The following is a 13,367-nucleotide window of genomic DNA, read 5'->3' on the forward strand; positions in this document are numbered from 1 at the left end:
ATAGCCAGAAAGGCTACACCACTTTACATCAACTCACACTCATCATGAGTATAAAATGGAATTTATACTGAGGTATAGAAAACTGTAAGCCCTAATAATAGGAAGATATGGGCTTTAGCTTTGCTTTTGAGATTCATAATTAGCCCCGTTCATGGAATCTTCTGGTAAAGCTTTTATAAAAGAGCCTCAGATACTTTATGTATCTAATCCAGAGTTTCCTTATCTGAGATGGTGTCCCACAAGATTGCTGTCTGAGAGGTTGCATGATGTGACAGTGCAGAGCAGGGCATAGTGGTATTGGAGTCACGGCTTTTAAACCTCAGGAGCCCATGGTACTTCGTTGCTAGTGAAGATGCTAACTGTTCTTAGATCACAGTGTGTGCCAGAAGGTCCCTACAGCTGAGTCCAGCCCACTCATTTTACTAATAGGGAAACCAAAGGCCAGTAAAGGACTTGGCCATTTCACCCCACCAGTGATGAGTTCAGATTGGAACCTTGGTTCCTGTGTGTCAATCTGCTTTTGTCATTTAACTCAAGACAGGGGCTCCTGGGTGGCTTAGTCATTAAGCACCTGCCTTCAGCTCAGGTCATGATCTCAGGATCCTGGGATTGAGCCCCACATTGGGCTCCCTGTTCTACGGAGAGCCTGCTTCTCCCTCTCCTACTCCCCCTGCTTGTGTTCCCTCTTACTGTGTCTCTTTCTGTCAAATAAATAAGTAAATAAATCTTTTTTAAATAAATAAATAAACAAACTGCAGTGGGGGTAAGAAAAAAGACCCAAGACAGCACGATGCTGCCTTTCTTTCTCCTGGAGTCACCCAAGGGAAGTCAAGATTGAGACACAACTCAGGATAATGCTCTATCTTACAGAAACCTCATGGTATCTCCTCATGTCTTCTATTGTGCTCATGCAGGTGAACAAAGCAAACATCAATTTTTTGAGGAAACTCGTTCGAAATGGCCCAGAAGTTCACCCAGGAGCCAATTTCATTCAGCAGAGACACACACAGATGAAAAGGTAATGCTGGCCCAGGATAGCTGTATGTAACGACGTTCTTGCCCCCAAGGTTGCCATACTCAGCCACAGAATACAGTCCAGAATACGTCTGTCACATGTTAGCATGTGGAAAATACTGTTTAAATTGCAATGAGTGCAGGTTCATCATTTGCTGTGTTTGCTTATCGCATAGACACAAAATATCCTCTTGTTCCCTAGCATTTATCGTTGGATCTAGGTAGACAGAACATGTGGAGTTAGGAAAGCCAGTCATTTTCTATGTCGCACACGCTCTATGGGGTTACTTATTGTACTTCCAGCCTTGTTTTGCCTGCTCTGGCTTTCCACTAATCACTGGTGCCTTTGGATCTCTTGAGATACACCAACAGGCCACTATGGGAGAAGCGGACTTATTACTGCATTTCTGTGATTCTGAGACATAACTCTTTTCACATTTTAACATACATGAAAGGAAGATATACTGACAGTGCGTCATAGTTTAACTGACGGGCTGGTGGAGGCACCTTCAGCTCAGTGCAATGTGATTGTTTTCGAGACTGAACCCTGACGTGAAGAGGGAGCGACTGGGTGAGGAGGCATTACTCTCACAGGTCACGTTTCTTATCACACACTCAGGTTTTTGAAGTACGGAAATAGGGAAAAGATGGCTCAGGAGCTCAAGTATGGGGACATTGTGGAGAGACACCTCATAGACGGAGACGTGGTGCTGTTCAACCGGCAACCATCGCTACACAAACTGAGCATCATGGCGCATCTGGTGAGCGTGACGTTTCTGTTTTTAGCTTCTGTTGGGTGGGAATTGGCTGGGCCAGCGATGCAAAATTCCAGGCCCCTAAAACTCAAGATTGCCAGTAATCTCAAATTTTCAGGACTTCTGATTTTACTCTATACTCTCACTTTTTAGTTGGAGTGAAACTTCTACATTTCAAGCTTCCTTTCAGTGTTTTTCATATTGATAAAATCCACACACAACAGTGAAACAGAAAGGCGCTAATTGAAAATGAGCATGAAAGTGACTGGCATGATTCCACTTGCAAACAGAAATATATACGTATATGTGTGTGCACAGACTTGTGTAAAATAGATGTGGCAGAGAGTCGATTACAGGTTTGACTTAGCATATTAACTACGGAACAAAAACGCTTAGGAGATTTCTCGTCACAGTGGCCCTCCAACGAAGACCTTCAAGCATATTTTCTTCGGTGATTTAGTTTTGCAGCAACAGCAGTTCCTTTTTCTGGAGATGTAAAATGGAAATTAGATGCAACTTTGATTCGCTAAATATGCATAAATTGTCCTATCTCCAAAGCCGTTAAATCCATGAGCGTTTGCAGACAGTGCTTAAACAGGCTTTTTGGTTAGTGCCTTTCTAGATTTAGTTTTTCCCTTCATGAACATGTTTTGTCAGTCTTTTTACTTAAGTCTGGAAATCCCAAAGAAGCAGTTATGATTATGGGGGTTACAATATGGGGATCTAGGGAGGGAAACAGAAAGCCTTCCCTTTCTAGAAACTTTTGCTTGGCTTTCAGGCATTCTCCAAATGAAAATTTTTGTGTGAAAATTTCAAATATAAATACAAAAGTAGGAAGAATCCTATGAAGAGTTCCTATATTCTCATCCTCTGTATTTAATAATTTTCAAGGTTTTGCCACACCTGTTTCTCTCCCTTTTTCCCTTGATGGCCCCAGATGCCATGTCCTTTCTTCGTGTGTATTCAGTTTACTTCTGTAAAACACACATAATCATAGTGCCATACCACACCACACAAAATGAACACTCACTCCTTGGTATTGTCCAGCACCCAGTCCATGTTCACATTTCCACAAGCTTCTCAACAATCTTTTCATGGCTAGTTTGTCCATATCTGGATGCAAAGTCTGCACGTGACATTTGGTTGACATGTCTTCGGTCTGTCTTGATCTAGAACAACTGCCCCCAGCCTTTTAATCTCTCTGTTACTGAGAAGGCCAGGTCATTTGTCCTGAAGAAATGTCCTGTGTTCTGTGTATGTATACACATGGCATTAAGAGTTTCTTCATTCTTCCTTTTATTCCTGTAAACTGGACAGCTCTCAAGGCAGGATCAGATTCATGTTCAACTTCTAGCAAGAGTAACTCCTAGGTGCTGCTGGCTAAATCCTCTTGCCTTATTTCAGAAGGCATATGTTGTCTGATTGCCCCACTCTTTGGTATTAGGGCATTAGAAGATTAGGGCATCAGATACTTCAGCCTGGTGTCTCCCTTGAAAGTTTCTTTATTGACCTTTTTTCTAAACGCTTTCTCCACTTATGATTATTGCCAGCATTATATCATGGGGTCTTCAAAAATGGAGATTTTCTAATTTGTCATTCCTCTCACATTTCATAGCTACCATTTGTATAATGAATTTTGTTTTATTAACTAGGGTTATTTGCTTATCCAGAAATATAATTCCTGAAGGAACAAGCATAAATGCCTGATTCTTTTTTCCTTTATTATCAGTTTGAGGAGGAGAAAGTTGGTGTTCAGTTTCTTCCAACTAGGTTGGTTTGGGTTTTGTGTGTGGTTTTGCTTTCCTTTTCTTCAGTGTCATTATAAACTCATGGGTTTTTATTTAGTCTGTTTGTGTGGTTTTTTTGGTTTTTGTTTTAAGATTTTATTTTTTTATTTGACAGACAGAGATCACAAGTGGGCAGAGAGGCAGGCAGGCAGAGAGAGGAGAAAGCAGGCTCCCTGCTGAGCAGAGAGCCCAATGTGGAGCTTGATCCCAGGACCCTGGGATAATGACCTGAGCCGAAGGCAGAGGCTTTAACCCACTGAGTCACGCAGGCGTCACTAGTCTGTGTGTTTTAATCAACTTCTGCCATGAATCTGTTTGATATCAAACTGTGACATCATTGGCCAGGGGAGCCCTTTCTTGTGGCTCTTAGGTTGGTACTTGCCTTTTGTTAAACTCATTGCATTGTTTTGATCTAACAAATCTACTTGAATAAGTCCACAAGTGACATGTTATCACTGGACCAAATGTACTAGAAATTTATTTTCTTAATCTAAAGTATCCAGTTTTCCAGGAAGCCATTTATTAATGTTTTGAAACCATGAAGTTTTTGAATAAATGACTAAGTCCTTCTCCATTTTGTTTTGTGTGTGTGCGTGTGTGCATTCCACAGGCCAAGGTCAAGCCACACCGAACCTTCAGATTTAACGAGTGTGTCTGTACGCCCTACAACGCGGACTTCGATGGTGATGAGATGAACCTTCATCTTCCTCAGACGGAGGAAGCTAAAGCAGAGGCCCTTGTGCTGATGGGAGTACGTAGGGTGGCAGCCCTGCCTCTGTAGAACAGCTTGAGAGGAGGGGAAGGGCAGTGGGTCCTGTTTGAAAGCACCTTAGAGTGTGTAAGGGAGTGTCTGTGACAGGTGGGGAGTCAGGGGAGTATCTTCTGGCCTATAATGTGCATCTCTAAGGGAAAGTTCCTGTGCGAGCTCTCGCAACAATAAGACAAGTGTGTAGCCCTAGATCCTTTAGTTTACATTTAACTATTAGGTTTTATCACAGGTCAGTCCCTTCAATCCATCCTTCTCTCTATCCATAGTCCATCTTATATCTGGAAGCATTTAACCGCGAGTGGCAGACATTTAGCATACTGCCTAAACTCCGTCCTCATATAGTTATTTTTAATTAGTTAATTAATTAATTAATTTAAAAGATTTTTATTTATTTATTTGACAAACAGAGATCACAAGTAGGCAGAGAGAGAGAAAGAGGAAGCAGGCTTTCTGCTGAGCAGAGAGCCCGATGTGAGGCTCGATCCTAGGACCCGGAGACCATGACCTGAGCTGAAAGCAGAGGCTTAATTAACCCCCTGAGCCACCCAGGCACCCTCTTTTTTTTCTTCTTTGTTAAACATTCTGAACAAAAATCTTCTAACAGTATATTACATGCTTGTTTGTTGTCTAAAGGACATGCTAAACAAAATCATTCTATAGAGGTTAGGTTTTCCTTGTTTCCAGTATTCTGGTTTTCTGTGTTATGGGCCGATTTGTCTGTCGCTGTCCAGGTGCCTACTTCTAAAACAATTCACACTATTTCTGATTCCGTGCTTTTTAAATCTGTTTTAGTTTAGGGTGTTAGTATTGATTCTAAAGTGAAGGCAATTAACTTCTGCAAGCATATCTATTAAACTACAGAAGGATTCGGTAGAGACAGGCAGGAGGGGCTGCATTCTTGGCCTCTGCCTGGGTTCTTCATGCTTGAAGTTCACATTGTTTTTCTGGTAAAGTAAAGTATTTAATGTGGTGCAGATTTTATGTACACGCTTAACTATTAAGAAATTCATGTGGCTAAAATGCACTGTGATCTTTAATTTCTTTTAAAAATTGACTCTTATTTAGTCAAATGTTTCAGCATAATGAAGTGATTTAAATAAGATAAGGTTTTTCCATATCACAACTCCTCTGGGTTCTTTCTTTCCACCTCTTTTATCTGTTGGTTCCTTCTCTGGAATTTAGATACTTGTGGTCATGGTTTGTGATAGTAATACTTAATGTATTATAAATGTCCCCATTTGGGCATTGGGTGGCTCAGTTGATTTGTGTCAGACTCTTGGTTTTGGCTCAGGTCATGATCTCAGAATTGTGAGATCAAGCCCCTCCTTGGGCTCCATGCTAGACAAGGAGCCTGCTTAAGATTCTCTATCCTTCTCCCTCAGCCCCTCCCCCCCTTAAAAATTTAATAAATATAAATTTAAAAATAAATTTCCCCATTTGTTGTAAAGTCTTCATAATTAATGATTATAATGGCTTCACAGAATTTCACCAGGTTAACATACCAAAATTCATCTACCTTCTGTTAAAACTTGAGGGTGTTTTCCCTGTTTTGCCATGAGAATGACTCCCTCAGTGAGGAGTCATACACTCCATCTTTGTGTATTTGGAGTCTTTCTTCTTCTGAATCATTTCTTCAGACTCCTCAGCCTTTTTAAATGATTTGGTTGATACTTACTGAGCACCTACTATGTGTCAAGTACTCTTCTAGGAACATAGCACAGAATAAGAAAGTCAGTTTTTGTTCTCATCCCTATTCAAATAGGGAGAACTAGAGTATAAACAAATGGAAAATAGTTGAGGTGGTAAGTGCTGAGAAGAGAATAACGAAGCACAACAAGGAGGAAAGAAAATGAGAGAAGTCCTATTCCATAGAGGATGGTCAGGGAGGGCCATTGGAATGATAACACTTGACCTACCTTCTGAAAGAAGTAGGAGAATGAGCAGCGTGACTGTCAGCATACGAGCAGTCTAAGCGGAGGAACCCGGTGGTACGATCATACCTGGCGTGATAGGAGTCTAGCCTGTTTCCTCCTAAGCATCCGTATTTGTAGCAGTTATCATGAGCACCAGGTTAGGTGTTGACAGAGTTCCATGCTCCTATAGTCAGACAGTATGTTAATCATTCCTTTTGACCTAGCAATCAGGCCATAATCAGAGTTGGAAAATTACTTGTAATAGTAAAACAGTAGAAACAGGCAATGTCCACTAGTAAAAAAATTGGTAAGATTAAATTATGTCACATTCATACCACAGAACCCTGTGCAGCCCTGAAAAATGAGGACATAGTTTGTATCATTGTTGGCATGAAAGCTACTTATGATTTATTTTTTACTTAAAAAAGCAGGGTTTGTGTATGACATGATCCAATTTTGTTTGGCAAAAAGATGCTTCTATGTTTGTAAAAACATTTATAGCCAGAAGTTGGAAGGGTTATATACCAAAATCTTATAACCAGTTCTCTGGTTCCTTGGAGAGATGTATTTTTGGATTTTGGATTTTTTTCACCTTTTTTACGTGTTTATATTTTTAGGGTGTTTTTTTTTCTCTAAGGAACATACTATTTTTGTAATAAAAAGTCATGTTTATAATGTTCCCAGTGGTATCAGCTGTGTAACTGGTTTCTAGTGATAACAGCCTGTCACCAACCAGTTAGACTTCAGCATTGGCTTTGTACTGAGGGCCCATTTTGTGATAATAACATATTTCATCAGTTAAAAGTGACAACCATAAAACACAGGCTCCAAGGATATTGGGATGGAAGAATCTTAGGTATCATGGGGACAAATCCCCTCCATTTCATATAAGAAAATTGTCAGCTATTGTATTGACTCAGCAGTTCTGACTCAGAGGAGTGGGTATGGCCCTAGCCTAAGTGTAGTCCCAAGTTACCCCCGAGACTTGCAAAATACGCAGATCCCAGCTTCATGTCCTTAGCCCTCAGACCACCTCCCTATCCCACCCCAGAGAGATTCTCAAAAGCAAACACAAACAACTGTCTTCCAGCCCTAGTTGGAGGATCACTGTTCGTGCAGCATTCTCAAGAAGTCAGGAGAGGTCTCTCCCTTCGGGGGCCTCTTACTCTAGGTGAGGTTGCCCAGGCAACCCACAATTAACACGAGCCATCGCCATGTCAAGATTTGAGCAAATTTATCTGTTAATTACATCTCAACAATAGCAAAAATTGACCAAATGCATTCTGATGCATAGAATCTTCTTTTAACTTGTTAATTATGCCCTGAACAACTAGCACCCCTTTTTGCTCAGTGCAGGCACTCATTAAATTTTAATTAAATCCTGTTGTTAATTATTGTTAGAACCTAGTGTCTTAACCAAGAAAAGTTCAGTAGTTCTGCCATTGTTGTGGAGAGGTATGAAATTGATTGACCTCAGAGGTAACTGCTGCTCATCATTTATAGAAGTGAATTTTCTTTGAAGAATTGCATTTATTAATAACTACAAAGTCTTACACATACACAGTTCTTGTAGGAATCCAAAACAACTTCACTCAGTATTGATTTTTGTGTTGCTATGTCTGAGGTCATTTTCTTGTCTCCCCTTGGTGAATAAAGGAAAGAGGAGCTGGTGACAAAGCTGGGATTGGGACCCCTGGCTTCCGTTTTTCAGCCTCTTTTTTCCGCTCGCTGGCTATTCTGTATATGCAGTGGTTCGTCGTCTTTCTGGTGCAGTTCCGTGGCCTACATCATGCAGTCCACAGAGATGGATGGAATGGCTAACGTATTTCTGTTTCCTTCAGACTAAGGCAAATCTGGTAACGCCGAGGAATGGAGAACCACTAATTGCCGCTATTCAGGATTTTCTAACAGGTGCGTTTATGAATTCACTTGAAAGGAGACTGGAACACCAGGATTCTCATTCACAGTGAATCATTCAGCGACTTGAAAAGCTGTGTGATTTCCTGTGTTTAATTCTGTTGTTTGTATATCAATGTGATTGTGAACCAGCTTGAGATATTTTGTGTTGATTGGTTATGCCTGGAATTAGTAAGCCTTTATTGAGCTCCTAAGGTGCCCTAGACATTTTTCTAAGCACTGGAGATATGGCAGTGAGTCAAACAAAGTCCCTCTCCTTGCGGAGGTTTGATTCTGGTAAGAGAGAGCCAGCAAGCAGCCAAATGTTTTAATTCACTCTTTTAGTAATAGCCCAAATTCATTTTAAAATTGAAACCTTGTGATTTTTCTCACAATTTCATTCCATTTCTTTGTGTTGTGTTGTTTCCAACATTCTAGGTGCCTATCTCCTCACCCTTAAAGACACCTTCTTTGACCGCGCCAAGGCTTGCCAAATCATTGCTTCAATATTGGTTGGCAAGGATGAAAAAATCAAAGTTCACCTCCCACCCCCGACAATACTGAAGGTTTGTGTGGGCGCTGGAAGAGCTCGTGGCAGGTTAGCCCGCAAACACTCTGCATTTGAGACCAGGCCCAGCCAACTAACACTGTGGCTTCCTTCTTCCTGCAGCCTGTCACCCTGTGGACAGGAAAGCAGATCTTCAGTGTCATCCTCAGACCGAGCGATGACAACCCGGTGAGAGCCAACCTCCGAACAAAGGGCAAGCAGTACTGTGGCAAAGGAGAAGATCTCTGTGTCAATGATTCCTGTGAGTGAAGGTCGCAGGTTGGAGGGAGCGAAAAGCAGGTGGCCAGTGACTTCCTTCCTGGTGCAAGCAAATCCGAGGTTTCTCTGAGGCAGGAGGTTTTTTTTTTTTTTCGGGGGAATGTAGTAGGCTTTTCTCCTCTTAGTGTGACTCCCCATTTCTCGAGAAAGTAGAGATCATGTAGATCTGTGGTCCAGTGATTAGAATGTTCTTCTTCAGAGCTCCAGATGTGTTTTAGGGACTAGTTTCTTTAAATTCATGCCATTTCTTTTATTCCGGCCCTACTTTTTTTTTTTTTTTTTTTCTATCAGCAGGGGTCTCATTATTTAAGGCATATAATTTATCATTTTACATCCAAAAATGTGCTCATTGTCTTAAAGTATAACTAATAAGATTGTTTTTTTACTGCTTCCTGGTCATTTAATTTTTTATAACATGAAGATCAGGTTTAACCATGAGAGAAGTTTTTTTCCAAGATACTTATTTATCTGTTTATTTATGTATTTGAGAGAGAGAATAAGGTCTCTGACAGCAAGGGGAGCATCAGGCAGAGGGAGAAGCAGGGTCCCCACTGGGCAGGGAGCCTGCAGTTCCCCAGCAGACTACTCTGAACGACACTGACTTTGAATGGGCTTTGTTAGCCAGGCCTGTGACAGGGAGTAGATCTCCAGGACTTTGTACTGAAGAACTGAACTGCAGAGTCTCTGAAGGTCAAGACTTGCACTGTTTTGTCATGAGTAAATGTTATGAAGGGCACCGATTTTTCTCGGGTTTATAACCGTTAACTTTGAAAATACATTCTCAAGCCTTTTAGGTGTTTTTGGCTTCTTGTTTTAGACTGTGTTTTGTTTCTACCTAGATGTGAATTTCCTTTTTTGGTATAGGCTCTTCCAGCTGCCATGGGTTTTCATTCTCTTGTGTGAATAACAACGTGCTTTGTAGTTTATAGAGTATACTGCATATGATTTCATCAGATGCTCAAAATATCCCTGTGACATAAAGATGATGTGGTCGATACTTTCATTTTCAGCTCATAGCTGAAAATGAGGGTCAAATAGTACATTTCAGAGTTAGGATTGTAAAGTAACTAACTGGACTTTTCATGCTTTTCAAAAGTCCCTAGATGTCTGTTTTTTCTCCTCAAACATTTTTAAGAGAATTTTTATTTGCTCTGCTTTAATTTTCAATATGGGAAGGTATTTTCTCAACTGCCTCATGTTGTTTTAGAGCAAGGCTAAGTAGTAATTGTTCATTTAAGTGCATGGTCCTCATTGTCCTTGTAGACGTTACTATCCAGAACAGTGAATTGATGAGTGGCAGCATGGACAAGGGAACTCTGGGGTCCGGATCTAAGAACAACATTTTCTACATTTTGCTGCGAGACTGGGGGCAGAATGAAGCGGCCGATGCGATGTCACGGCTTGCGAGACTGGCTCCTGTCTACCTCTGTGAGTATCTTACCATCCTCGTTTTATTGCTATACTTGCTGAGGTATTAGGGGCTCTGTGCTATTTCCTTCTTTTACCTTTGACTCCCCCCACCCGCACACACCACACTCATACCTGTGCACCCAAAAGGAGACTTACTACCAGCTAAATCATTTGTGACTTCACTCCACAAAATTAGCTCAGTACTGACCAGTTTGGTTCAGATTTGAATTTGCTCTTGGGTTCTTGTCTCGCATATGCCATAGGTCTCTACTGCCCATCAGACAGGGTTGTTAGACCAAGGGCCCTTCACGGGCTGCTTCTCAGATGTCTTCACTCCGACCACAGCCCACTGGGCCCTCTTGACTCATCTCTGCCAGGCCCTCATCTTTCCCTTCTCTCCTTGCACTGGTCTGTTTCCTTTGTTAGCTTGGGCTTTGAGCAGGCCGTAGGTCCAGATTTTTACATGCCCAAAAGCATTTTTATTCACCTCCTACACTTGATCATTTCTCTGGCTGGGTATAGAGCTCTGGATTGAATTCTCTCTTTCCTTGGAATTTTGAAGGTCCTGCTCTACTCTAGCCTTCAGAACTGCATTAAAATGGATTTCTGTTCTTATTTTCACATTGTTGTATCTGTCTTTTCATTCTGGAAATTTTGAGAGTCCTGTTCTTGGTGTTCTGAAAGTTCACAGTGGTAGACCCTTGGTATGTATCTTTTTTCATTTATGGTGCTGGGCACTCTGTGAGCTCTCTTGATCTGCCACCATGTGTCTTTCAGTTGTGGAAATTTTCTTGTGTTTGGTTTGGTTTGGTTTGGGGGTTTTGTTACTACTGTTGGTAATTTTCTCACCTTAATTATCTTTGTTCTTTCTTTTTGTAGTTCCTAGTCATTGCATAAGTTGAACTTCTAGATGGGCTGTCTGATTTCCTTATCTTCTTTTCCCTGTTGTCCATCTCCTCATTTCTGGATTCTTTTTATTTTTATTTTTTTAAGATTTCATTTATTCATTTGAGACAGAGAAAGCAGGAGTAGGGGGATAGGGAGTGGGAGAAGCAAACTCCCCACTGAGCCAGGAGCCCAACATGGGGCTTAATCCCTAGACCCTGACACCATGGCCTGAGCCAAAGGCATCAGACACTTAACCATCTGAGCCACCCAGGTGACCTTCCTTTTATATTTTAAAATGAATTGTTCTGTTGATTTTTTTTTTAATTTAACAATCATTTATTTAGCTTCCAACGATATTTTCCATTGTTCTCATTTGCAGGTAATTTTTTGCTTTTCAGGGTTTTGTGTTGTTTGGGGTTTTTTTGTTTTTTTTTTTTTTTTTTAAAGATTTTATTTATTTATTTGACAGAGATCACAAGCAGGCAGAGAGGCAGGCAGAGAGAGAGGAGGAGGCAGGCTCCCTGCTGAGCAGAGAGCCCGATGTGGGACTCGATCCCAGCACCCTGAGATCATGACCTGAGCCGAAGGCAGCGGCTTAACCCACTGAGCCACCCAGGCGCCCTGTTTGGGGTTTTTTTATTTTTGTTTTTTTGCTACCTGTTTTTGTTTTTTTGTTTTTAATTTTTATTTATTTTTTTGACAGAGATCACAAGTAGGCAGAGAGGCAGGCAGAGAGCGAGAGGAGGAAGCAGGCTTCCTGCTGAGCGGAGAGCACAATGCGGGGCTTGATTTCAGGACCCTGAGATCATGACCTGAGCTGAAGACAGAGGCTTAACCCACTGAGCCACCCAGGCACCCCTTGGCTACCTGTTCGTGATCTCTAGATACATCGTCTCTATCAGACACAGTATTTTTCATAGTTTCATTTGCCTCCCAATTTTCTTTCCTTTTTTTTTTTTAAATTTAATTTGACAGAGATCACAGGTAGGCAGAGAGAGAGAGGAGGGGAAGCAGGCTGCCTGCTGAGCAGAGAGCCCAGTGCAGGGCTCGATCCCAGGACCCTGGGATCGTGACCTGAGCCAAAGGCAGAGGCTTACCCCACGGAGCCACCCAGGTGCCCTGCCTGGGTTTCATTTTTCTGTGTCTTTGTTGTCTTCAGTCATTCATGTTGAAGACTTTCCTCAAACATCTGGTGGTCCCTGGCTATCCATTCATAATTTTAGGAGTAAGGCACCAAACACTGATTAGAAATGGAGTCTGTTAATTTATGGGCTTCTTTGTTCCTTGATTGAGCTGCAAACCAGCATTTTTGTTGAGGAACTGCCAAATGCCCCTATCAGTAATGCTTTTCTCTAGGGAGACTTGGTTTCTCCAGGAACGTATCTTCCAATCTCAGTCTCCCCTCCCCACTGCCTGTCCGCCAGTGGTTGAGACCTGCTTGCCAGGATTCTGGGAGCCAGGCAGGGAAAGTGTCCAAGGGATCACAGCCATGAAATATACTTTCCCTTGTGCCCTGCTTCCCAGTTGTTCCCATCTTTTTGCACCTACTATTCCCCAGTCCAGAGTTCTCTAGTTCCATTAGTAAACTTCCATCTCCCACAGGAAAATACTGGTTTTCCACTAGGTTTCCTTGCTTCCAACCCTTATATTATCTCCAGCATCTGAAGAAGTTGGTGATATAGTTTCTGAGCCTTCCCAGTCTCGTGGGTCCTCATATCCACAGCCACTCTTAAGCATCCCTTCCCCACACTGCTTAGGCAGGTGCCTCTCATCCACCCATTTCTATGCATCTTAGGTTAAGTCATTGGAGGGGCATAGTTCCCTCGAGGATGGGGTTTTTCTGTGTTTGGGAATGATTTCTGAAGAAGGAAAGGGGGTGTGGGCAGAAAATTCTCTAAGATGGTGTCTTAGAACCAGAAGTCACAAGGCTCACTTTCCATTGCTGGCTTTCTCTGGCTGCTTTTTAGTGTTTAATATTGGTCTCCTTTATATTGTAATTAGTTGGGGCAGGACTTGCCCCCCGCTGGGTTGTAAGGTCTCTGACAGGATTCAGTGAGTCTTGGTCATTTTTACGTAACTTGCGAGGGACTGCCGTGATACATTTTTATT

The 13,367-nt window shown here is 41.8% G+C and overlaps 1 protein-coding gene across 1 annotated transcript in view; it reads left to right on the plus strand.

Annotated features, from left to right (window-relative positions):
• Window positions 1-13,367, plus strand: part of POLR3A (RNA polymerase III subunit A) — a 48,517-nt gene that overhangs the window by 12,386 nt on the left and 22,764 nt on the right. Inside the window, exons 9-15 of the mRNA XM_059169789.1 lie at window positions 915-1,018; window positions 1,634-1,775; window positions 4,167-4,307; window positions 8,080-8,149; window positions 8,573-8,700; window positions 8,805-8,943; window positions 10,224-10,388. Coding sequence (XP_059025772.1) covers window positions 915-1,018; window positions 1,634-1,775; window positions 4,167-4,307; window positions 8,080-8,149; window positions 8,573-8,700; window positions 8,805-8,943; window positions 10,224-10,388 — 889 coding nt within the window. The remainder of the gene's footprint in view (window positions 1-914; window positions 1,019-1,633; window positions 1,776-4,166; window positions 4,308-8,079; window positions 8,150-8,572; window positions 8,701-8,804; window positions 8,944-10,223; window positions 10,389-13,367) is intronic.

This window comes from Mustela lutreola, chromosome 4, assembly GCF_030435805.1.
Source record: "Mustela lutreola isolate mMusLut2 chromosome 4, mMusLut2.pri, whole genome shotgun sequence".
Lineage (NCBI taxonomy): Eukaryota > Metazoa > Chordata > Mammalia > Carnivora > Mustelidae > Mustela > Mustela lutreola.